General features: G+C 41.1%; 1 protein-coding gene across 4 annotated transcripts in view; it reads left to right on the top strand.

The window, feature by feature from the left end:
- Nucleotides 1-6,067: 6,067 nt before the first annotated feature.
- rassf6 (Ras association domain family member 6) overlaps nt 6,068-27,216 on the top strand; it is a 53,875-nt gene continuing 32,726 nt past the window's right edge. The window contains exons 1-3 of one of the 4 annotated variants that reach the window (XM_059970053.1): nt 6,105-6,206; nt 20,142-20,271; nt 24,289-24,387. In XM_059970053.1, the coding sequence (XP_059826036.1) occupies nt 24,329-24,387 (59 nt within the window). In that variant the 5' untranslated portion in view covers nt 6,105-6,206; nt 20,142-20,271; nt 24,289-24,328. Of the gene's footprint in view, nt 6,207-19,544; nt 19,730-20,141; nt 20,272-24,288; nt 24,388-27,216 lie in introns of those variants that run through there. The other 3 variants (XM_059970050.1, XM_059970051.1, XM_059970049.1) reach the window with 3 other exon arrangements.

Here is a 27,216-nt window from a genome sequence, read left to right as displayed (position 1 = left end):
CCTCCCCTTTCTCGATCTCTGTCTCCATCTTTGGAAACAAACTGTCCACCAATATTTTTAATAAACCTACTGGTTCCCACAGCTTCTCACCCCATTCCCTTTTCTCAGTTCCTTCACCTCAACCCAATCTGTTCCCAGGATGTGGCTTTCCTTTCCAGCACATCAGTGATCAGACATGTCCTCTTTCTGAAAGAACGAGGTTTCCCTTCACCCAACATAGATGCAGCCCCCACCTGCATTTCCTCCATTTCCCGGACAATCACACTCATCCCATCTTCCTGCTGCCTTAACAAGGATAGAGTTCCTTTTGTCCTCATCTACCACCCCTTGAGCCTCCACACCCACTGCCACTTTCAACAGGATCCTAACAGCAAACACATCTTTACTTCCCTCCCATCCCCACTCTCCACCATGATCGTTCCCTCACAATTCCCTTGTCCATTCATCCCTCCCCACTAATCTCCCTCCTGGCATTTATCCCTGCTACACCATCCCATCCACTTCTACCCTCAACTCCAGGCCCCATACAGTCCTTCTGGGTGAGGAAACACTTCACCTGCAAATCTGTTAGGCTGATATACTACATCCAGTAGTTCCTCTACATTGGTGAGACAAGATGTAGATTAAGGGACCACTTTGAGCACCTCTGCTCCATCTGCAGAAAGCATAATTTCCCAGTGGCCAGCCATTTTAATTCCTATCCCCATTCCCATTCTGACATGTCAATTTATGGCTTCCTCTTCTGCCATGATGAGGTCACTCTCAGACTCGAGGATCAACACCTCATATTCAGTCATGGTAGCTTCCAACCTGATGGCACGAACATCGATTTCTCTCACTTCTGGTAAATTTTCCCACTTCCTCCTTCCCTCTTCTTCAATTCCCTACTCTGAAATCTTACCTCTTCTCCTCACCTGCCCATCTCCTCCTCCTGGTGTCCCTTCTCTATCCCATTCTCCCATGGTCCACTCTTCTTTCCTATCAAATTCCTCCTTCTCCAGCCCTTTCCTTTTTCCACCATTCACCACCCTGCTTCTTATTTCACCCCTTCCTGGCCAGCTACCTGGCTTCACCTATCACTTTCTAGCTTGTCCTCTTTCCCCTTCCACCACCTTCTTATTCTGGCATCTTCCTCCTCCTTTTCCATTCCTGATGAAGGGTCTCAGTCCAAAATGTCAACTATGTATTTCTTTCCTTAAATAGTGCCAGACGTGCTGACACCAAAAATGAGAAAATCTGCAGATGCTGGAAATCCAAGCAACATACACACACACAAATGCTGGAGGGACTCAGCAGGCCAGGCAGCATCTGTGGAAAAGAGTAAACAGTCGATGTTTCAGGCCGAGACCATTCAGCCTGATGAAGGGCCTTGGCCCGGAATGTCAACTGTTTATTCTTTTCCATAGATGCTGCCTTTTCTGCTGAGTCCCTCCAGCATTTGTGTGTGTGCATTGCTCTTGACTTGCTGAGTTCCTCCAGCATTTTTTTTTTGTGTTGCTCTGAATTTCCAGCAGCTGTAGAATCTCGTGTGTTAATAACCTAATTCTCAGGACTTTCCTACTGGAATGCCATCTATTTGAAAAGGGGATAGGAAATAATGTGCTTGAGATGAAAAGAAGGCAGAAATATTATGGGGATTTAACCAGAACGGGGAGTGTAATGTTCTAATAAGTCTGGGTAGCTGATCAGAATCAGAATCAGACCTTAATCGCCAAGTACCTGTACACATACGAGGAATTTACTTCCGGCAAATGTTGTCTCTCTGCTCATAACAGATGATAAATATAAATGAAAATATAGATTATACATACAAGTAGTGCAATCCAAGTAATAGTTAGCCGACAGTTAACCGGCAGTTAACTGTTCAGCAAGGTGACCGCAGTAGGGAAAAAACTTCTCCAGTGCCTATTAGTCTTAGTCTGGAGGGATCTGAAGCGCCGACCAGACAGTTCAAACAGATTGCTGGATATGCGCAATGAAGGCCTGCTTTGTCAGTGTGAGCCACATGTATAGAACAAATATTAAAATCTACCGCAATGTTAATATTTCCTGCATTGAGATTGTGCATTTTAACAAGGAAAATAAACCGGGAGTGTGCTATATAAATGTGAGAGATTCCAGGATTGTCACTTAGCAGAGGGCTGAAAGGTTAGATGGGAATGCAGAGATGACTCCTATGCCTAATTTATATGTCATTATGGATTTGCATAGGCAGAGTTAGTACAATAAAATGGGGAAGTAATGTGCTTTAACTCCTAAAGTATTTCTTTAACAACAATGTCCTGTAGTACTTTAAAGAGGAATTGTAGCTCAAATTAATATGACAAACCAGGCCTATTACAATGCTAACTGAATGAATGAATGAATTGACTTTATTTCTTACATCTTACACATAAACAAGGAGTAAAAATCTTTACATTACGTCTCCGTCTAAATGTGCAATCATAGTAATTTATAATAATTTAAAATAAATAGAACAATCAATGTAACCTAGAAATACACCCAAATCAGCGTGATTTAATCAGTCTGATGGCCTGGTGGCAGAAGCAGTCCTGTTGGTCCTGGCTTTTATGCTGCAGTACTGTTTCTGGATGGTAGCAGCTGGAATAGATTGTGGTTGCGATGATGGGTCCCCAATGATCCTTCGGGCCCTTTTCTCACACCTGTCTTTGTAAATGTCCTGAATCATGGGAAGTTCACAACTACAGATGCTCTGGGCTGTCCACACCACTCTCTGCAGAGTCCTGCGTTTAAGGGAGGTACAGTTCCCATACCAGGCAGTGACACTGCCAGTCAGGATGCTCTCAATTGTGCCCCTGTAGAAAGTACTTCAGTGCCTATAAAATGAATGATGACATCCTGAAAATGAGGAAGGTCTTTCTTGCATTTTTTACTAAGTAAAGGTTTTGGACATAAGTTACTGTGAAAAGGATGATTATTTTTAGCATTTACCGTCCTACAATTACATTCAATAAAATTTATTAATGATTTTAAAAAATCTTAAACATGACAGATCTTGTTCTTTACAAGCAGCAGTGGATCAGTCATTTGTTTTTAATTCTGGAAAGAAATATTCAAGAGAAAAATAAATCTCTCTGTATATATTAAAACAACAAAAATGCAGTCGTGTGTGTGATGCCAATGTTCCAAGCTGCTCTGTTGCCATGCTGAAACCTTGGTACTGTAAATGTGTGGATCTTGAACACATCCTGAGTGAAGTTCATTGCTTTGACTTGGAAGATATTCTCATATTATTATTTTCCTGGTAGTTGAAGGTACCCATTAGTCAAGGTGAAGTGAACTTCATTCACTTTGTACGTAACTGAGGGCACAAGCCAAGCTCTGTTTCATCTGTACTCAAGTTTTGACTTTGTGCTAGGTAGGGCTTTGAACCAAGTTTGTCGGCACATGCCCTCGACAGAGAATTGGAATTGAGTATCAGGAATCCAGCATTCCTTGACTGCATCTTGTCTGAGTTTAACAAGGAATGTGCTTGATTGAGAAGGTAGATGGTAACACCTGCCATCAATGTGCACACCTCCTCTGGCATGACGATTCCCGTCTTCTTTGAAAATGCTAATTCAGGTTGCATATGGTAATAAAAAAATTCTGAGAGTTTAATGCTTTTGTCAAGTATTAAACATGACTATTTCTGGAACATGTGCATCTAACTTCTACAATGCCGATGGAAATCAGCAAGTCAGACAGCTTCTATGGAGAGAATAAACTCATTAGATCTCAAGTAAGTTTTGAAGAAATAAAACCTGAAGCAGCTTGCAGTAGAAGAATATGTGTACAAGTGCCAGAAATGTCAGAATGATCTGTGCACAGCTGCTTCCAGGAATGAGGCTTTCAGATTACAACAGCCTTCACTAAATGGCCTCTCCCTACTGCCTTACAGGTAAGGACATGCTGCAGACTCTGTGGCATGTGTCTTAAAAGTCTTAAAAGAGAGTTCTCCTTCATGTAAGAAGGCAGTGACAGACAGTCCACAGCACTAGTGTGTAGTCAATCCTGGATTCTGTGTACCTGCAGCATGTTATGGATTTGAGGATGGGGGACTTGACTTCTTTGGTTTTACGTTTTATCACATTTACTTTCGAAATGTAATTCTGAACATATCTTAACTCCTGGTTAAGATGGTGCTACCAAATGTGTGGGACAGCTTCTGGTAGTCAAAAAACTAAGAAATCCGACAAAAAAAATCACTAAAAATACCTTTTCTGAGGAAAGTTATGTTAATTATTGAGGCAAACAGTGAAGGGGTGAGGCAAGTTTGGGGGATGAGCTGAGATGGTGTGCTGCAGAATTCCGGTGGAGAGGTTCCCATGCTCATCCAATTGGCCTGGGTGTGAGGTTGGATCACTCTGGGTGACTAGCTGATTTGAAGAGCTTGAGAGCAGCTTCAGGCTGGGCTGCGAAATCTGGGCCTGGAGCCTTTTGCAGCAGTGGTGCCAGGTCCTCGTGCAAGGTACTATGTGCTGTTTAGACCATTTAAACGCTGGCCCAGATTGGAGGCGAGAACCAATTTTGCTTACTCTCTGCGATGTTCACTCCTCTCTCCAGGGCGTGGAGCCATTCACTGTTCCATTGAGTCAATTTAAACACCGGCCTAGATAGGTCTGGATGAGATCTGATTCCGCTCGTTCTTCACGGTGGCCATCTCCATACAACTGAGGTTATGAAGACTGCCCCAGCCGCTGTGCCCCGTGCTTGCTAATACGATGATGATAATATTGATAATAATAGCTATGAGCCCAGTCCGGGCCGTCCCAGGGTTTGGATCTGAAGACTCAATTTTGGTTTGGATTGCTGTTGCTAGCTTCAATTGCTTGCATATTTTTATCTTTTCTCTCCTGTGCATCGAGTGTTGGCCTTTTATTTTTATTAATTTTTTTATTTAAATTGTGTTCTTTTGTGGCTATCTGTAAGCAGCAAATCTCAAGGTTGTATGATTTATACACCCTTTGATAATAGTTGAATCTTGAAATAAATGTCATAAACACAGCCTGCTGTAGATCAGTCATTGAAAGATAGAGGCATTTCAGCCCGTTCAGTGCATACTGTCTATCAACCTCACTAATCTCACGTAATCCATGCTTTTATATTACCCTTACCAACTCACACCGGATTCTCTTCCTACCCACATACTGGGGGGCAATTTACAGTAGCCAATGCAAGAGACCAAGAAATTAATTTTGCTTCTCCTCTTTGCCACCCTACCAAGCAAAATATTCTCTGGACTTTGGAAGCCAAAAGCCTGTGGTCTCTATGTCCACGTATAAGGAGAAAAGAGCAGACTTTCTTTGTGCATGGTTGTCTAATATAATAATGGATACAGATAAATGAACACAAAATTATAGATATTCACTTGCAATAGTAGCAGAAAGAGAACTGTTATAGTCAGAGAGCCAGAGATACCTACCAACAGAGAGCAAAGGTTAAACAACCCACCCATCTCCACCAATCTGAATTGACTGCAGCTCTCAGTGAAAACTCAAGAGTTGTCTAATTTGCAGACAGAAGAGAGGTGATTGCTAAATAGTCACCCGAACTTCATTTCATTTCTAGCATTTAGAAGCCACATGGGGAGCAGGACTCTGAACTGGAAGTAAATCACTGCTTTATTTGGAAGAACAGTTTGAGTTCTGTAGAAAATGTGGAAGGTAAAATGGTAGTGTTTTATTTCCTGCAGCTGCACAAGAAAGCAAGATAATTACTTCAATGGTCTACTGGAGTTGGAACGATAAACCAAGTTCTTCACAATGCTGAAAAGAGAAGGTGTCCACTTTGCTGGCAGCACATTGGAAGTATCCAAAAATTCAGAACTGGTGTACACAAGCACATAAACTAAAGATCTGATACAGGAGTTAATGAACTTCAAGAAGTTCCTCTGTAGAAGGAGTGCATTCCTTTAACAGAAAGCTTCCCAAAGAGGTTCTTCTCTGACAATGCCATTGTGGGAGTGTTTTTACCAGCTGATCACAACAGCAAAGTAAACACTCCCACAACACACCATAGCTAGTACTGGGTGTGTCATATTTCAAACACAACAGTCTTGCTTGGCTGATAATTAACTTCTTCCTGGGGCCCTTCCATATTTTTAGAGGTGAACTGACAAGGATTTCTAAAGCTGTCATGATCTTGAATGGACAAGTAAAGGGGAATGTGAAAGATTTTAACATTTGTACTTTGGATTTCTTCAGGTAAGTGAAGCTTATGGTTTAAGGCTGTTCCTGTGAAAGTGTCCATGTTAAATTGGTGTGTTAAACAGGATCCGACAGTAATCAGTTTCGTTATTCACCAGACTGGTTGCACAAAAGCACCCTATCAAATTCTTGCAAATCCTGAAATTTCTCCAGCTACTTAAATTTTAACAGCGTCTATTTGATGTGTGCAGTCATGGCAAACAACAGAAAGCTACTAGCACTGGAATTAGTTTACATGATTCAATGTAAACTGAAAGGCACCATGTTTGTTTATACTAGTAAAATGAAAGCTAGAGACGCACTGTTATCATTACGCCAAGTGTACTTTAATTTTTGCATCTTAATAACTAGTAAAATTAGTTATTTACAGTTCTGTGTTGCTCAACATAGTTTATAAATCTGCCATGTTAGCCAATGAAGTTCGTTGCAGGGCTCAACATGTTGCAACTTGAGAAAGAAATAGCATTCCTGATGCATTATCTTTTGCTTTTAAATTCTATTTGATTTGAAATACTCAGTAGCAAATGCATGTTTATTTCATTTGCTTGTACCCAATAAGAATTGTGAATGATTAATAAATATTTTAACAAAACACTCTACTGTAGGGAGCAAGCAATATCATCGAGTCCTTTGTATTTATATACTAAAATCCAACACCCCCTTTGACCCCTCAGTATGAATGCATTGTCCTAGGTCAATTTCTGGTGAAGTAACCCTCAGCATTTTAGCCCTCAACAGCACTACATGAAACATTGCCATAGAAAAGCAGCATCCATCATCAAAAATCCTCACCACCCAGGTCATGATGTTTTGTCACCATCAGGTAGAAGGTACGAGAGCCTCAGGACTCACACCACCAGGTTCAAGGAAAGCCTCTACCCCTCAACCATCAGGCTCTTGAACAAAAGGGGATAGCTACACTCATTCTATTTCTGGTTTTCCTACAACCAACAGTCTCATGTTAAGGACTCTTTATTTCCTGCTCGTGATTTATTGCTATTTATTTATAATTGCCTTTCCACAGTTTGCTGTTCATTGATCCTGTTTACATTTACTGTATAGATTTGCTGAGTATGCCCGCAGGAAAATGAATCTCAGGGTTATATGTGGTGACATGTATGTACTCTGATAATAAACTTTACTTTGAACTTGGAACATTTTCCATCCTTGCTTGTGGAAACCTGTGAACAATTTTTTTATCCTTTTCTATTATTTACCTTTTTCATTTTGTTCCACAGTGAACCAGCTTGCTGGCATTTTATGATTTTGATTCATTTCTTCTGATTAAACTGTCATGTGTTTTGGTTGGTGGAAAGTGAAGCAATCATCAATCTCAAATATTTTCCTTCACTGAGTACAGTGATGTTCCCAGACAGAGAACTCAAACATACAATCAAGGCAACACTTCAGGCCCAGAATTCAAGAAATGGATTATTAAATATGCCTCCTTTACCTCTATCTTTAAATTATAAAATACATTTTTAATCACTCCTTGGATAGTGATGACAGCTAAAGTGAAAAGAGCAACTAAAAAAAGAATTGTAGATGTTATTTATTTTTAAAAAACATGGTGAATATGTGTTGTGACCAATGAAGCAGAATCCAATAAATAATCTATCATTGCTGGCTGAAGAGAATTCTGATAGCCTGTCTCCAAACGACCTTTACTGTCGGAGGCATTGCTCCATGATCTCATTCTGTCAAGGCCAGTGTGCAACAACTACTACAGGTTAAAATAAGTAATTTCACCCTGTAAAAGTTACCCTTAACTCTAAAGGACAGCTCAGGAAGAAGAAAGGGGTATGAATTAGTTTACAAATGATAAGCTGGTGGAAAATCTGTTGTAAAAAGTAACCTTTAAGAGACAGTCCTAGCAAAGATGAAGCCTCCACATTGTTCTGGATAGTTCACCCTTTGCCTGAAATCTTGAACTTTTGCCATAGGAGTAGTTTGCCTATGCAAAAAAATTCAGCTTTCACTGTTTCCAATTCAATATTTTTAGGTAGAACAATACAGTTATTAATTTGCATACATGGAAATCATTTTACTAAGTATCTGATTCTTGGAAATAAATCATCCTCTGGGTTGTGCCTGACATCAAGAAAAGGTTGTAGTAGATGCAATCTTCACAAACCACTGATTAGGTAAATGGGGAGATTCCACCTCCAGGCAACCATGTGTAAGAAACTTTGGACTTGGAATTACCACTGATGTTATGCAAATTTAATGTATTGAATTGCAGAGATTCAAGGAAAGTATATATCGTTTTCTCTTGTTCAGTAATTTACTGTGGTTCATTTGGTTCCCTCCAGCTCTGTGGGTTCTCAGATGACTGAAGAGTCCTAGATCTGCTCCACAAACTCTGGACAACAGTTGGAGGTGGAGCTTGGCCACATGGGTGGCTTTGAGATTTTATACACCCCTTCTGTTATTTGTATTTGCTCTCTGTGTGCTTCCATCAGGTGTCCAGACACGAACTGGAACAGCCACAAACCACTACTTCCTATGTGTCAGTAAGGAAGTTAAGAAATCCGATTAATCCCAAAACATAATGAAGTAGGACTATTCCTGATGCAGGTCCTAACCTGAAACAGCAACTATCCTTCTGCCTCGGCAGTAGCCGCCCGGCCCACTGAGTTCCTCCTGTAGTTTGTCCCTTGCTCTAAATAGGAATATTCCTTTAGCATGAGCGTTGCGTTTCAAATTTTCATTGAAGACTCAAGTTTGTTGACTTCATGAGTACAAACACGAAAGCTGACATGCCAGACATATTTTGAATATTTCAGAGTATCTTTAAGCTGCCAGACAGGTTCAACTACAAGAGACTGAGTCCTATCTAAGATTTCTCATTGTTAACAGATGAGTTGCCACGACAACAAGTATGCAGTACTGTAGGGTAGACAGAGCAAATTGGTACTGCTTGAGGAAGATGGACAGATTCGATATTGGAGCACAAATGATTCGGCAGTGATGCAGGGGAAATGGAGTGAGTTAATGTTTTATGCAGGGGAGATAGAGAGAGTCACAGTGCACCCTCAACAAATTGGTAGCAATGAAATATTTGCTTTACATGCCATCCATACAGATCATTTCATTACAACATTGCAATGAGGAAGTACAAAGTAAAATGTTAACAGCATTCAGAATGAAATGTTACAGTACAGGGAAAGCACAGTGCAAGTGGACAGTTATGTGCAAGGTTACAACAAGGTAGATAGTGAAGACAAGATATTGCTTCCTACAAAGCGAAACCCAATGTCCTGAATGGCAGTGGTGATTTCACTCCCAGATTAACTCAACACCTTTTATGCTCACTTTGAAAGACAGAATACAACTCCAGCTATGAGGATCCCTGCGGCACCCAGTGACCCTGCGACCTCTGCCACACAGGCCAACTTCAGGCATCTTTCAAGAGGAAAGATACGACAGGCCCTGATAGAGTACCTCATCAGGCTCTGAAAACCTGCACCAACCAAATGCCGGGAGTATTCAAAGACATTTTCAATCTCTCAGTCAGAAGCTCCCACCTGCTTCAAAAGGGTAACAATTATACCACTGCCAAAGAAGAGTAGTGTGAGGTGCCTTAATGACTATCGTCAAATAGCACACACATCTACAGTGACAAAATGCTTTGTGAAATTGGTCAGTGCTCAAATCAACTCCTGCCCCAGCAAGGACCTGGACCCACTGCAAATTGCCTACTGCCACAATAGATCTATGGCGGACATGATCTCATTGGCTCTCCATGCAGCCTTGAATCACCTGGGCAATACAAATACCTATGTCAGGACGCTGTTTCTTGACTACAGCTCAGCGATGAACACCATCATTTCTACAGTTCTGATCAAAAAGCTTCAGAACTTGGGCCACTGTACCTCCTTCTGCAGCTGGATCCTTGACTTCTTAACTGGAAGACCACAATCTGTGCAGATTGGGAATAATCTCCACCTTGCTGACAATCTACACTAGCGCACCACACAGATGTGTACTTAGCCCACTGCTCTACTCTCTCTACACCCATGACTGTGTGACAAGGCATAGCTCAAATGCCATCTATAAATTTGCTGATGATACAACCATTGTTGGCAGAATCTCAAATGATGATGAGAGGGTGTACAGGAGTGAAACATACCAGCTAGTTAAGTACTGTTGTAGCAACAACTTTGGACTCAATGTCAGCAAGCCCAAAGAGCTGATCATGGACTTCTGAAAGGGTAAGATGAGTGAACACAAACCAATCCTCATAAAGGAATCAGAAGTGGAGAGAGTGAGCAATTTCAAGTTCCTGGCTGTCATTATCTCTTTAGTACTAACCTGGATGCAACATGGCTATAAAGAAGACAAGACAGTGGCGATATTTCATCAGGAGTTTGAGGAGATTTGGTATGTCACCTAAAATACTCACAAATTTCTAGAGATGTACCATGAAGAGCATTCTAACTGGCTGCATCACCGTCTGGTATGGGGGTTGGAGGGGGGCTACTGCACAGGATTGAAGTAAGCTGCAGACCGTTGTAAAATTAGTCGGCTCCATCATGGGTACTAGCCTCCACAGTATCCAGAACACCTAAAAGGGGTGGTACCTCAAAAAGGCGATGTCCATCATTAACGACCCCTGTCACCCAGGACATACACTCTTCCCTTTGTTAACATCAGGAAGGAGGTATAGAAGCCTGAAGGCACACACCAGATGATTGAAGAACAGCTTCTTCCCCTCTGCCATCTGACTACTGAGAGGACTTTGAACGCATGAATACTACCTCAATACTTTTTATTACTATTTTTGCACAACTTATTTAAATATTTAACATAAGTGAATTGCTTGAAGAAATAACAAGCAGGATAGACAAAGGAGAATCAGTTGATGTTGTGTACTTGGATTTTCAGAAGGCCTTTGACAAGGTACGAGCCCATGATATTACAAGGAAGATTCTAGTATGGATAAAGCAGTGGCTGATTGGCAGAAGGCAAAGTGTTGGAATAAAGGAGCCTTTTCTGGTTGGCTGCTGGTGACTAGTGGTGTTCCACAGGGCTCCGTGTTGAGACCGATTCTTTATATGTTTAGATGATGAAATTGATGGCTTTATTGCAAAATTTGCAGACAATACAAAGATACATATAGGGTCAGGAAGTAGTTAGGCTACAGAAGGAATTAGATTAAGAGAATGGGCAAAGAAGTGGCAGATGGAATCCAGTGTCGAGAAGTGTATGGTCCTGCCCTTCGGTAGAAGAAATTAAAGGGCTGACTATTTTCTAAATGGAGAGAAAATCTGAGTGCAAGGGCATTTGGGAGACCTTGTGCAGGATCTCCTAAAGGTTAATTTTCAGGTTGAGTCTGTGGTGAGGAAGGCAAATGTGGTTAGCATTCATTTCAAGAGCACTAGAATAGAAAAGCAAGGATGTAATGTTGAAACTTTATAAAGCACTAGTGAGGCCTCACTTGGAGTATTGTGAGTAGTTTTGGGCCCCTTATCTTAGAAGAGAAGTGCTGAAACTGGAGAAGGTTAAAAGGAGGTTCACAAAAATGATTCCAGTTTTGAAAAAGCTTGTCACATGAAGAATGTTTGATAGCTCTGGGCCTGTATTCACTGGAATTCAGAAGAATGAGGGGTGACCTCATTGAAACCTACTGAATAGTGAAAGGCCTTGACAGAGTGGATGTGGAAAGGATGTTTGCTATGGTGGGAGAGTCTAAGCTAGAGGACACAGCCTCAGAATGGAGGAGTGCCCTTTTGGAACAAAGTTGAGGAGGTATTTCTTCAGCCAGAGAGTGGAGAATGTGTGGAATTTTTTGCCACTGGTCACTGTGGAGGCCAAGTCTGCATGTGTATTTAAGGCAGATGTTGTTAGATTTTTGATTGGTCAGGGCATGAAGGGATATGGGGAGAAGCCAGGAGATTGGGGCTAAGAGGAAAATTGGATCAGTCATGATGAAATGGTGGAGCAGACTCGAGAGGCCAAATGGCTTAATTCTACTCCTGTGTCTAATTGTCTTATGTTTTGCATTGTACTGCTGCTGCAAAGTTAACAATTTTCATGACGTATGCCAGTGATATTAAACCTGATTCTGATTCTGAAGAGTCCATGTTACCATACTGGGTAACTGTTCTTATAACAGTGTCCCTGAGCCTGTGGCATGGGATCAGCACGATTGGACCAGGACAGACTGCTAGTGTTCACTCCTAGGAATTTCAAACTTTCAACCCTCTTGATCTCAGCACTATTGAGGTAAACAGGAACATGACCACATTCCCCTCCCTTTTTCCTGAAATTAATAACCAGCCCTTTTTCTTTGCTGACATTGAGATACAGGCTGCTTTCACGATAGCACGTCACTACGCTCTCCAGCGGCTTTCTGTACTTCAAATCATCACAATTGGAGTTATGGCCCGTTATGATGGCATCTGCTGCAAACCTGTAGATGGAGTTAAGCAGAATATGGGCGTGCATTTGTGTAGGGGTCTGAGGATAAAGCCCTGTGGTGTGCCAGTGTTGAGAATAATCATAGCAGATGTGTTACTGCCTGTCCTTACTGATCGTGGTTAGTTAGTCAGAAAGTCAAGTACCCAGTTCTACAGATAGGTGTTGAGACTCAAGTCTAGGAGCTTGGAGATGAGTTTGCTTGGGATTATGGTAATGAGGACACAGCTGTAGTCAGTAAGCAGCTGTCCAACATTGTTGTCTTTATTGTCCAGATGCTCCAGAGATGAGTATAGGGTCAGACAGATGGTGCCTGTTGTAACCGTGAATGAAGTCATCAGAGATGCAGCTAGTCATAGAAGTCTTTATTTGGGACATATGCAAACTGGCTGCCTTTGGAAGGGAGGGAGGAAGAGAGAAAGGGTTGACAGGGGAGAGGGAAGAGGGGAGAGGGGAGGGGAAGGTAGAGACTGAGGGGAGGGGAAGGGAAGAAGAGGAGGGGATAATGGGAAGAGAGGGAAGGTAAGGGAGGGGAAGGGGAGAGGAGGAGTAGGGTGAAGGGGAGGGGTGAGGAGGAGGGGGAGAGAGAAGGGGAAAGGAAGAGAGAAAGGGAGAGAGGGAGAGAGATTCCCTGACTTACCATTACAGAACATTTCTAAGTGTTAAAGAATAAAGGCAACAGGACAATTTCTATAGTTACAATGTCCTCATAATGCTTCTTTTGAGATACATGTAATTTTTCAGATGCCAGGATCTTCCCACCAACATACCCAAAAGAAATGTTAATTTCTGTGGTCTCTAAGTCGTATTCATGCAGTGGGGTGTTGATTTTAAATCCACTGGATGTTCCATGTTCTGAGCTCTATTTCCAACTGGAGTTGTATTTTAAATTTAATCTACAATCCACATTCATGTCTGAAGATTGGTTGCTAGTGAAGTAAATATTTGTTATATACTCTTAAGTCCAGAATGCATTCTAACAGTGTCCTCCATAGACTTATTTTGGCAGTAGGCAAAATACATTTGGTCTGGAGGGTAGTCATTAAGGCACCCACCTTGTTGCCTTGTTCTCTCAGCACTACTCCTCCCACAGTTTGGTGCTCAAACGGCAATGCCACTACCAAGATATATTGCACACTCAGAAGTGAAGAGGACTGTCAGGATGGAGTTTGGAGTAAGAAAGGAGAACAGGAGGAAAAAACTCGGAGAGCTTGGGAGCACTGTGAACTCGATAAAGACAGGCTCAAAGTGAGAATGAACCTACTCCCATCTACCTGCATCGTGGTTTTTGCAATCTCTTTAAGGAAGGTGTGAGTGACAACAAATGAGCAACACACTGGATGCCATTTACTCACAGAGCGCAAGTGCTAGTTTTCATAGTTCAGCACTTTGGCTTTCCTAGTTTTACATATTCATTTTTGACTGATCTACAACATTTCATGATTTGTTTGCTGTTATCTGTTTCTTTCAACTGCTACTTTTCAAAGATACTGTAACTAATTATGAAAGCTGACTTGACATGTTGGGAAACATCCCTGTCTTTCACATTCGGCCTGTTAATAACCTGAAGAGAGCTCCATGCATCAGATGCCATTGTGGATTCAATCATAACTCATCCTATGGACATGATCCATTTATTTCAGTTGATATTTGTGGCATAGTTACTGGGTAATTCCACAAGTTCCACAACTTAAGGAGAAGGAAGTCGGAGCATCAGAACGGGAGAGCAGCGGGAGCCATTTTGATTTTTTCTTCTTCTCATTGGAGTTAAGAGAGGTGGGACTGTGCGGACGTGTGACGTCGGGCAGTGAAGTGGGGAAGATTTTAAAAGGACACAGCCTTATACAGCGGGCAGTGTCGTTTTGTGGGCAGCAGAGTGAGCCGGGAGCGGAGTGAAGGCTTAAGGGCTTTGGCATAACAGGCGTAGGCAGAAGCGGGCGAGGCAAGGCAGGTTTAGGTTTCAGTTTATCCTGTTATTTGAGGAAAGGGGAAGTATAAGTGTGAGGGCAGCTTGTTGTTCTCGGTGTCGGATGTGGGAGGTCCTGGAGTCTCCTAGCCTCCCGGACGTCCATATCTGCACCAGGTGCACCGAGCTGCAGCTCCTAAGGGACCAGGTTAGGGAACTGGAGCTTCGTCTGGTCAGGGAGAGTGAGGAGTTGACAGAGAGGGGTTACAGGCAGGTGGTCACACCAGGACCACGGGAGGCAGACAGGTGGGTCACAGTTAGGAGGGGGAAGGGGAAGAATCAGGTACTAGAGAGTACCCCAGTGGCTGTACCCTTTGACAATAAGTACTCCTGTTTGAGTACTGTTGGGGGGGGGGGGGGGACAGCCTACCTGGGGGAAGCAACAGTGGCCGCGCCTCCGGCACAGAGTTTGGCCCTGTGACTCAGAAGGGTAGGGAAAGGAAGAGGAAGGCAGTAGTGATAGGGGACTCGATAGTTAGGGGGTCAGATAGGTGATTCTGTGGACGCAGTCAGAAGACCCGGCTGGTAGTTTGCCTCCCTGGTGCCAGGGTCCAGGATGTTTCTGATCATGCCCAAGATATCCTGAAGTGGGAGGGTGAGGAGCCAGAGGTCATGGTACATATAGGTACCAATGACATAGGTAAGAAAAGGGAAGAGGTCCCTGAAAGGAGAATATAAGGAGTTAGGAAGGCAGTTGAGAAGAAGGACCACAAAGGTAGTAATCTCAGGATTACTGCCTGTGCCATGCGACAGTAAGAGTAGGAATGGAATGAGGTGGAGGATAAATGAGTGGCTGAGGGATTGGAGCAGGTGGCAGGGATTCAAGTTTCTGGATCATTGGGACCTCTTTTGGGGCAGGTGTGACCTGTACAAAAAGGACAGGTTACACTTGAATCCTAGGGGAACTAATATCCTGGCAGGGAGATTTGCTAATGTTCCTGGGGAGACTTTAAACTAGAATGGTTGGGGGAGTGGGAATCAATTTGAAGAGACTAGGGGAGAGGAGGTTAGTTCACAAAATAGAGAAGGCTAGTAGACAGTGTGTGAGGGAGGATAGGCAGGTGATAGAGAAGGGGAGCACTCAGAACGAAGATGTAGGGGAGAAGGAAGAAAAAGATAACAAAGTTGTTTGCACCATTAGGGATAAACAGAGAGGAAGAGGTGGAGAATTTCTTAAATGCATTTATTTTAATGCTATGAGCATTGTAAGAAAGGTGGATGAGCTTAGAGCATGGATTGATACCTGGAAATATGATGTTGTAGCAATTAGTGAAACATGGTTGCAGGAGGGGTGTGATTGGCAACTAAATATTCATGGATTTCATTGCTTCAGGTGTGATAGAATCAGAGGGGCAAGAGTGGGAGGGCTTGCATTGCTTGTCTAAGAAAATATTACAGCAGTGCTTTGGCAGGATAGATTAGAGGGCTCGTCTAGGGAGGCTGTCTGGGTGGGATTGTGGAATGGGAAAGGTGTAGTAACACTTATAGGGGTGTATTATAGACCACCTAATGGGGAGTGAGAATTGGAGGAGCAAATTTGTAAGGAGATCACAGGTATTTGTAGTATGCACAGGGTTGTGATTGTGGGAGATTTTAATTTTCCACACAGACTGGGAAGCCCATTCTGTAAAAGGACTGGATGGTTTGGAGTTTGTAAAAAGTGTGCAGTATAGTTTTTTGCAGCAATACATAGAGGTACCAACTAGAGAAAGGTCAGTGTTGGGTCTCCTGTTAGGGAATGAGTTAGATCAGGTGATGGAGGTATGTGTTGGGGAGCACTTCGTGTCCAGTGATCACAATGCCATTAGTTTCAATATAATTACGGAGAAGGATAGGACTGGACCCAGGGTTGAGATTTTTGATTGAAGAAAGGTTAACTTTGAGGAGATGTGAAAGGATTTAGAAGGAGTGGATTGGGACAATTTGTTTTATGGGAAGGGTGTAATAGAGAAATGGAGGTCATTTAAAGGTGAAATTTTGAGGGTACAGAATCTTTAAGTTCCTGTTAGGTTGAAAGGAAAGGTTAAAAGTTTGAAAGAGCCATGGTTTTCAAGGGATATTGGAAACATGGTTAGGAAAAAGAGAGATATCTACAATAAATATAGGCAGCATGAAGTAAATGAGGTGCTTGAGGAATATAAAGAATGTAAAAAGAATCTTAAGAAAGAAATTAGAAAAGCTAAAAGAAGATACGAGGTTGCTTTGGCAAGTAAGGTGAAAATAAATCCAAAGGGTTTCTACAGTTATGTTAATAGCAAAAAGATAGTGAAGGATAAAATTGGTCCCTTAGAGAATCAGAGTGGACAGCTATGTGTGGAGCCGAAAGAGATGGGGGAGATTTTGAACAATTTCTTTTCTTCGGTATTCACTAAGGAGAAGGATATTGAATTGTGTAAGGTAAGGGAAACAAGTAGGGTAGTTATGGAAACTATGATGATTAAAGAAGAGGAAGTACTGGAGCTGTTAAAGATTATAAAAGTGGATAATTCTCCAGATCCTGACAGGACATTCCCTAGGACCTTGAGGGAAGTTAGTGTAGAAATAGCAGGGGCTCTGACAGAAATATTTCAAATGTCATTAGAAACAGGGATGGTGCCGGAGGATTGGCATATTGCTCATGTGGTTCCATTGTTTAAGAAGAGTTCTAAGAGTAAACATAGCAATTATTGGCCTGTAAGTTTGTCGTCAGTGGTGGGTAAATTAATGGAAAGTATTCTTAGAGATGGTATATATAATTATCTGGATAGGCAGAGTCTGTTTAGGAACAGTCAACATGGATTTGTGCGTGGAAGGTCATGTTTGACAAATCTTATTGAATTTTTTGAAGAGGTTACTAGGAAAGCTGACAAGGGTAAAGCAGTGGATGTTGTCTATATGGACTTCAGTAAGGCCTTTGACAAGTTTCCCCATAGAAGGTTAGTTAGGAAGGTTCAATCATTAGGTATTAGTATTGAAGTAGTGAAATGGATTCAACAGTGGCTGGATGGGAGATGCCAGAGAGTAGTGGTGGATAACTGTTTGTCAGGTTGGAGGTCGGTGACTAGTGGTGTGCCTCAGGGATCTGTACTGGGTCCAATGTTGTTTGTTATATACATTAATGATCTGGATGATGGGATGGTAAATTGGATTAGTAAGTATGCAGATGATACTAAGATAGGTGGCGTTGTGGATAATGAAGTAAGTTTTCAAAGTTTGCTGAGAGACTTAGGCCAGTTAGAAGAGTGGGCTAAAAGATGGCAGATGGAGTTTAATGCTGATAAGTGTGAGGTGCTACATTTTGGTAGGAATAATCAAAATAGGACATACATGGTAAATGGTAGGGCATTGAAGAATGCAGTAGAACTGAGTGATCTAGGAATAATGGTGCATAGTTCCCTGAAGGTGGAATCTCATGTGGATAAGGTGATGAAGAAAGCTTTTGGTATGCTGGCCTTTATAAATCAGGGCATTGAGTATAGGAGTTGGGCTGTAATGTTAAAATTGTACAAGGCATTGGTGAGGCCAAATTTGGAGTATTGTGTACAGTTCTGGTCACTGAATTATAGGAAAGATGTCAACAAAATAGAGAGTACAGAGGAGATTTACTAGAATGTTACCTGGGTTTCAGCACCTAAGTTACAGAGAAAGGTTGAACAAGTTAGCTCTTTATTCTTTGGAGTGTAGAAGGTTGAGGGGGGACTTGATAGAGGTATTTAAAATTATGAGGGGGATAGAAAGAGTTGACGTGGATAGGCTTTTTCCATTGAGAGTAGGGGAGATTCAAACAAGAGGACATGTGTTGAGAGTTAAGGGGCAAAAGTTTAAGGGTAACATGAGCAGGAATTTCTTTACTCAGAGAGTGGTAGCTGTGTGAAACGAGCTTCCAGTAGAAGTGGTAGAGGCGGGTTCAATTTTGTAATTTAAAAAATTGGATAGGCATATGGATAGGGAAGGAATGGAGGGTTATGGGCTGAGTGCAGGTCGGTGGGACGAGATGGGGGTAAGCGTTCAGCACGGACTAGAAGGGCTGAGATGGCCTGTTTCCAAGCTGTAATTGTTATATGGTTATATGGTTAAGTATTTGTCATCCTGTTGTCGTTAACATACAGCACAATGAAACCCCTATTGGAAATAATTGGCATTCCTTTCTTGCTTTGAGTAAATTCTCATGACTCACAATCATAGAACAAAGTCCTAAGTACATAACATTTTTTACATTTGTACTTCTATGTCAGCAATTAACATTTTATTGTTCCTGACTTTGCTTTTGTTTAACTTTTTAAGGGTGGCTGATATTTTCCCAATTCTATTATTTTTGGTGTTAAGTAAGAAATATTCATTAATGGTTGCATGAAATTATCTGGCACAGCCCTAACAGGAAGGACTGAAGGTGGCTGTGTCCTGTCCCATTAGATATACTTTCTTCAAACTTATTGCAAGATTATGTCAGGGAAAACATGCTGACAAGGATCTGTAGATTAATAATATGATTTTTATGAGGACATATGTAATTTTAATTTAATCTTGAGACAAGTTATGTTCCCATAGGAATCTGTCAGACCCTGTATGTGCATATAGCTGTGTTGCTGGAAGCATGTTAGAGGAGAAAAATAAGTCAAACACAGAAGCAAACATACATTTCCTCACTCCAAGATATTGACAAAAATCGATGCCATCTGGTCCTTTCATCAGCTCCTTGATACAGTACCGTACCACCTTGAAAAGAGTGATCACATTCAGTTGACAAGGGAAACAAGAGACCTTGCCCATTTAGAAGGCCAGAGCTCTTGCTGATAAAAGTAAGGTATAGTGTTTTTTTTTGTCTCTACATTTTTCCTGACACTGCCTTAAGGGGAACATCTTGTCTGTAGTTGACCTTTCCCCTCTAATGCTCCTCTGAGGCCTCGGATACACTTGCACAGCTGCTTCCTGTTAGCTCTTCAGTGCAGCTCTCGCAGATAGTTTTCCTGTCATGCTTAGAAGTTGCCATTATCACTTCAGTCCTTTTTGTTCTTGTAATGCGTCATGATGCTTGCAATTTTTCATGCAGCTTATGGTACATTGGCATACAAGGATCACTTCAAGTAGTCATGGAAGAGCAGCCTTCATCTCACATTTGAGAATGCAATTCCACCTGCTGCTTCGTTATACAAAAGTGAGTCTGGAATTTTATTCAGTTCTTCCCCATTGGGCTCTGATTATTCAATTTATCCATTCCTTCAGTGGCAGCTTCTCCTGACCAGTAATTTGTTGTCTGAAATCAAACAGCAGTCTCTAAAAAGCCAGATCTAGGTAAAGTATGCAGCAGCAAGCAGTGCACACAGCAGTTGGAACTCGGTCAGCTGCACTGGCAGGCCCAACAGAGGCTACAAAACTGGGGAAAGGCGTTGTGCAGGCTGATTATTTTCTATTTCAAAGTTCAAAGTAAATGTAATCTAAGTACATATATGTCACCATACACAACCCGGAGATTCATTTTCTCAGTCTTATGTCTAATCTGCCTCACAAACAAGATTAAACTGACTGGTGTATAGTTAGAGTTTATCGCTAAGCTATTCTTTCAACAGGGTTGCATTATTTAAAAAATTTCCTGTCTTCAAATGGCACCCTGGATCGTATGAGGCCAAAGACGATGGCAGATGCTGGAATCTAGAACAAAACAGAATGCTGGAAGGGAAAGATTGCCAGTACATAACAGTAGGAAAGGGGTAGTCATTTGGTAGAACCAGATGGGGATGCTATGATGGGCAGATGGAACCAAGTTGGAGGTGGGATGTGTGGAAAGATGGGAAGGGTGAACAAAGGGAGAAGAAAACTGGGTGGGCAGTTGAATGTGTGGGGGACGACAATATCAGGGTTGACTGAAACTGGAAAATTCAGCGTTCATGTCATTGGGTTATAAATGCCCCACGAAGAATACATGCTGTATTTCCTGCAAGTCCGCACTGACTTTCCCTCTTCCTGTAAGAACAGCAATAGAGTTCTCTTGGTCAGCACCTTTCACCCCACCAGCCTCCACGTCTGACATACCATCCTTTGCCATTTTTGGTGGCTCCAACACAACCCTACCACCAGCCACATCTTCCCCTCCCTCCTTTGTGATTTCCACAGAGACTATTTATTCATGACTCTCTGATCTGCTTATCTCTCTACTTCACCACTCCCCATTCCCTCCTGCTTTACCTTGCTATACTTGACGTATAACACCTGCCCCATCACCAACATTAAAGTAGCTAAACAGCCTTTCCAAGTGCACCTTTTACAACTAGGCCTACTAAGTCCTATGCCTGTGATATGGCCTCCTCTACACTAGTGGAAAACCTGCACTCTTTCTTCCGGTTCTTCTAGTAAGGTGGCAGCAGATGTGAATGCAGTAGCCTTTCCGGGCCAACAAAAGGAGATTCTTTCTTTGTAAAATTTGTTTTTCACGATCCAAAGATAACTCTACTTCAAGAACATCGGGTACTGCAGGGCTACTCCATCAGTGAGCTGCTTATTGATCAGAGCAGCTGGACTGATGTTGGCGGCGTCAGTTGAAGTGTCGAAGGAGCTGGTCAGGATATTGGCGGAGACCGTTAGAATATTGGAGAAGCTGGTTTGGGTACAGTGGAGCTGACCTAGCTGCAGAGCATGTTGCTGCTCACTCGGTAGCATCGGAGTTGGAGCAGTATACTCTGGGAGATTTCACATGCGATCACAAGACCCTGTTGGTGTGATAACGTAGTTGTCGCAGGCCTGTTACCCTTCTCTGGTGGACGGACAGTTGACGTGGGAGCTGTGTACCCTCAGTTGTAGTGAGAACTAGGCCTCAAGCCTCAGGCTTGCCTGCTGCTGCAGACCAAGTGAGAGATGCAGAAGCACTACAGTATGGTTGAGCTCAGCTGTTGGTGCTGCCCTCCCATGTTTGAGCAGTGGAATGACAGGCTGGATTGCAGATCTGTACACTGACGAGAATATGTACCATCGATCGCTGGACATTGTGCTCATCGTCTTGGACTGTATATGTTTTATTTCTCGAGTTAATATACTTCTTTGTTTGATATTTTGAATTATGTTACTTGTTATTTTGTATGTTTTGCACCTTGGCCCCAGAGGAACGCTGTCTCATTCAACTATGTGTGGTTTGAATGATAATTAAACTTGATTTGATTTGATTCTCTGCAACAGCCACCTACAGTTTCTGGTTGATGTCATTTTAATTCTCCTTCCCATTCATACACCGACCTTATCAGAGGCCAACTCCAAATTTTAGAGAACATCTCACATTTGGTCTGCTAGCTTACAACTAATGCTATAAACATTGAATTTTCTAATTTCAGGCAACTTACCCGATGTTCATCTCCAATCCTCTCCCTGCCTCTAAATTTTGTCCAGCTAGTTTCCTTCTCCCTCTGTTCTCCCTGTATTTCCCCTCCTCCCATCCATTTCCAACTGCCCTTTTATCTCCTTCCTACCTGGTTCCACCTAACATCTAGCAGTCTCTGTCTCACCTCACTACCTACTGCTAAATACCAGCATTCTCCCTCACCCTTCTCAGTCCTGAGGCAGGGTCTCAACCTGAAATGTCAAGCTACACCTTTTGCCTCCACAGATGCTGCTTAAGTCATTTGGTTTTTCCAGCATTCTTTTTTAATTAAAAATCTGGTTTTGTTTCATTGAAAATCTGAAATAAAATAGAAACTGATGGAAACATGCAGCAGTTTCTTCTGTATAAAGAAAACATTTAGTTAACATTTAAGGGTGGTGAGCCATCTAGTGTTCTTTCTTCAGATGCCACTTCACTTGCTGATTTTTTTCAATATTCTCTTTATTTAATAACCCCAAAATTGGTAGACATTTGGAAGGTTATGACCAGGACTTTCATCATTACTTCTCTTCCTTCCCTCACCAAGTGATTTACCTGCATGAGGGCAGTTAGCCATTCTAGTACCACCAATTTCCAATTCTTAGCTGATCCAAAATCTTCCTTTGCTGATTCTCCAAAAGCATCTGCTTCTTGGATAAAGACCAATGGAAGGTACTCACTTGTACCTCGAGTGCCTATGGGATATTTTTGCTGCCAATCTTGTGACATTTTCCCTTTGCCTTTCTTCTTGACTCTTTTAACTTCCCACCTTAAGTTTTTGTGATCAACCTGCTTCTCATTTGTGTTAACAACCTGGGATCTGCCAAATGCTCTCTTTTCCACTCTGTTTTATTGTCTTTGACTATCGAGAAATTTCTACCATTACTTTCCCGGTCTTTCTTCTTCATGTAACTGAAACACTTCCATCTGAAAGGTCCCTTATTCTCCAATGACAGTTCTGCCTGCCAGGTTGTGATTCCACTTTATTCTGGCCAGATCCGTTTTTATCCTATTGAAATTGGCTTGCCTGTAATTAATTATTTACCATGGAGGGGTTTATATCCTTTTACACAGTCATTTCAAATATCATTTCCTAGCTGTTTTGCCACCAATATTTACTTTGCTGAATAGATTTACCAGCATCACCTTCCTGATAGACCACAGTAACTGAACTCAGCAAATTTCAGGAACTTAGCCTCTTACATATACCATTGTTCTGCCAGTCTATATTTGGTTGGTTGAAGTCTGCCACTCATTATCACTAATTTATAGTTTTTGCACTAGTCTGCAATTTCTGTGCCAAATCTGCTCCATAGTACCCATCCCACAAGTTAAAGCTGGTAGAATAGTCCTAATTGTATAATCCATCTCTTGAACAGATTTTGATTTTTGCTCTTCCTCTCTCTCTCTCTCTCTCCAGCACTGTAACATTCTCCTTAATCAAAACTCTGCCTCCTTTATTTCCCTTTCCTTTCTTTCTTAAACACTTTGTATCCAAGAATATGAGAAACCATTATTTTTTGGAGCTAGGTACCTATTACTGCCACAATACAAGAACCTTACTCACACAGTCGATTGTATATGCAGCCCACCAGCATCAGTTAAAATGCTTCTTGCTTTATGCATGAGAACCATCAGCCTACCTTAAACAATAAGACTGCTGCAATTTAATATTCTTCCCTCATCCAAAATTAATCGGAATGGGTTATCAACCCAAACACACAACAATAAACCTACAGAATTTTATAACTGAATTACCCCATAAACACATCATACCTATTTATCTGAGAAATTGGGTTAAAATCCATGAAAATGAAGCAATTTTCACTCACAAATCTATCCCTAACTTGATATGTTTTCAAAGAATGCATCTAGTTGATCTGATCATTTTGAGATCTATGTAGAAGACATCGATTACAGGCTGGTAACTTTGTCTCTAATCGTAGGAGGTAGCTGAGAAGTCTTTGCCATTCCTTGCTGCACCAGAAACATTTATCCACAGTTTTTATATTATTTGCATTTACTTTAATGTTGTCTTTTTAACTATTTACTTAAATTAAAAAATAATCAGAGAACCTTCACAAGCATTCTAATGTATTCTTAAGACTGGCAAATGGTGAAGACAGGGATGTGACTTTGACTTATCAGGCCTTTTATTTCAGAGGTTTCAAAGGCTGAGTTTGTTTTGACCAGTGTGACTAGATAACACTGTGCTGGCTCAATTGTATACAGGCTGTTGTTCAGAAAGGTTGTCTTTCCAGATATCACATCAGCATTGAATGTAAATGTTTTCAATGAGTTCCTCTGGGGAAAATATTACAATATTCATTGCATGAGTTGTTAAAAAAAATCCCATGTTATTTATTCAGCTCTTTAGGTTTTTTTGTTCTCTGAATAAATGCACTTGTCATGAACACTGTACATCTGCAACCTGAAATTCAAGTTCGTAAAGGCAAGACCATTTCCAGGTACCAAGATTCTCTTGTGAAGTCTTATTTATCTTTGATGCCTTTCCAATCGTTACTCTGAAGTTATTATTTTGGTGGAGTTTCCTTTGTATCTGAATGAGTGAAATAGTTTTGGTTTTACCATTGTAAACAAACATATTAAAGGTACCTTCATGCTTAAAGAGAATATTAATTGTTAAGAGTTAGTGATAAAAAATTAGCTATCTACACTTACTGCTATGTAGCTAATAACAGGCTAATAACAATTCAAAAACTCTGCTCCACGTATTCTCATCACCTACATTGTCTCCTAGCAAAGCAATGCCTTGATTCTACCATCTTCATTTTCAAATCACTCCATGAAATTGCTCTTTCTTATCATTACAACCTCTTTCAACCCTTTAGCCCAGCAAAATAAGTGAGCTTCCATATGCACCAGAGAATATTTGATTACACCGCCACTGGTAGCCATATTTTCAACTTCAAAACCTAAGCTCCAGAATTCCTTTTCTCAATCCCCAGGCCCATCTCACCTGCTTCCTGTAAAAATTCTCCTTAGAACCTACCTCCGACATTTTATTTATTATCCTCAGTAGTGGTTCTAAGTGCCTTGTAACATTTTTCAATGTTAAAATGATGATATCAATGGATGTTGTCACCAGGCAACACACAAAATGCTGGAGGAACCCAGCAGGCCAGGCAGCATCTACAGAAAAGAGTATTGTCAACGTTTCGGGGCAAAACCCTTTGGCCCAAAACGGTGACGATACTCTTTTCCGCAGATGCTGCCTGACCTGCTGAGTTCCTCCAGCATTTTGTGTGTGTTGCTTTGGATTTCCAGCATCTGCAGATTTTCCCTTGTCTGATGGTATCACAAAGGCTACTTTCCAGGAATTTGACTCCAAATACCATTATTCAAGTTCCAAGTTAAGAATATGGACCCTAAAATGCAAAACACTTCATTAATTCATAAAAATTTAACACAGTAGAAACAGCAGAAAGTCTTAAGCTATTCAAGCCTTCTCAGTCTTTTAGTGACATCATGGCTAATCGGATCTCCACTTTGCTGCCTATTGCGAACAATATTCAATTTTCTGATACAGATTATTCTGAAGATTCACAACCCTCTGAGAGAAGAACTTCCTATGCATTCCTATTTAAGACAGGTGACTCATTTTATCTGAATCTTTGCCATCTCTTTCTTAATATAACTATTGCATAAACTCACATTTTTTCACATTATACTCTATATGTCAAATTTTAAACAGCTTTATCCTCTTTGCCTCTTTTTGCAGACTCATTGTGTCATCCTTGTAAATTACTCTCCCAATATCTTTGTACTAGCAGCAAAAGCACTTGGCTCTGGCAACTAAATTATTAATGTAAACTGTAAACACCGGAGCTCCAAAAGTTATACCTGTGGCATTCCACTCATGATGCCTGCCAAGTTAAAATGACCTATTTATCCTAACATTTTATTTTCTGTTAATTAGTTAATGCTCCACCTATGTATGCCACTATATTGTCTCATCTCATTGAGCTTCCAGGTTTTGCAATAACCTTCATGTGCTACTTTATCCAATGCTCTTTGGAAATATAAATATCTATTGGCTCTCTTGTATCCAGCTTCTACTTACACCATCAAAGAAGATAATAAAATTGTCAAACACAATTTTGTTTTCCTTCAACCATTCTGACCCTGCTAAATTGAATTATGATTTTCTAAATTCTCGACTGTTTACTGGAAGAAAAAAATTGCAGAGACATGGGCAGAGGGTGTGAAATTGAGTAATACTGGATTGTTTATACATGGAACTATTACTGATGCTTTTCACGGTCCCCTTCTGTGCTGTTACTCATTTTGTTATGCTGTGGTACATTTCCCTCAACAACAGATCCAACATTTTCCCAGCAACACGTTAGAGTAACTTACCTTGTGTTCAGCATCTCCCTCCTTTAACGACTATGGGTATATATCAGCAATTTTCCATTTCATGCTAAATTTCAAATTCTAGGGAACTTTGGAAGTTAACATCCAATATATCTGTTTTTCGTGCAGACACTTACAAAAGATCTAGGATGTAAATCAGCAGATCTCGAGGACCTGTTTAAGTCAATATGCTTACTTGTATTCCCCTCCCGTAGTAATAGTTCTTATTTTAAATTCCCATTTATCCTTGATTTTTATGCTATCATTTGTTCAATATGTTCAAAGCCGATACGAAGTATTTGTTCAAAGTCTCTTCTGTTTCTTTATTTGCCATTTTCCACTCTTGCATATCTTCCTCTAAGAGAACAATATGTCTTTCAGGCAACTCACACAAAATGCTGGAGGAATGTACTTCAAGCATTCACTTCTTTTTGCTATAGTGTCGAAACTCAATGATGCAACATTTTCCTTGTTAACATTCTCTCATTACCCATTTTCTTTATCAACCTAAAACTTTCAAATCTTATTGACTACCATTAATTTTTCAATATTTGTGTCTTTTCTTTCAATTTGACACCATTCTTAGCTTTGTTAATTGTTCATAGATCAATTATTCTTCTTGTAGAATTTTTTCAATGGAATATGTTTGTGGAAAATTATGAAATTATGAGTTACTTCCTTATAGTTCTGCCACTGTTTAACCACTGTCTTGCCTTTTAACCTGTGTTCCTAGTCTGCTTTGGTCAACTATACCTTGTAATTGTCATTTTTAAGTTTAGATTTCAGTCTCTCGGTCTCAAACTGAAACTGAAACTTCTTCATGTTATACTTACCATTTCCATAGGACTCTTCCTCGTTACAACAAATTTTGCATCATATGTCAATGATAATAAGTAAGATTCAGATTCACATGACCAAAT

This window comes from Hypanus sabinus, chromosome 5 (genome assembly GCF_030144855.1).
Source record: "Hypanus sabinus isolate sHypSab1 chromosome 5, sHypSab1.hap1, whole genome shotgun sequence".
Classification (NCBI taxonomy): Eukaryota; Metazoa; Chordata; class Chondrichthyes; order Myliobatiformes; family Dasyatidae; genus Hypanus; species Hypanus sabinus.
Note: the sequence above shows the minus strand (reverse complement) of the source record. Positions and strands in the feature narration are given on the sequence as shown.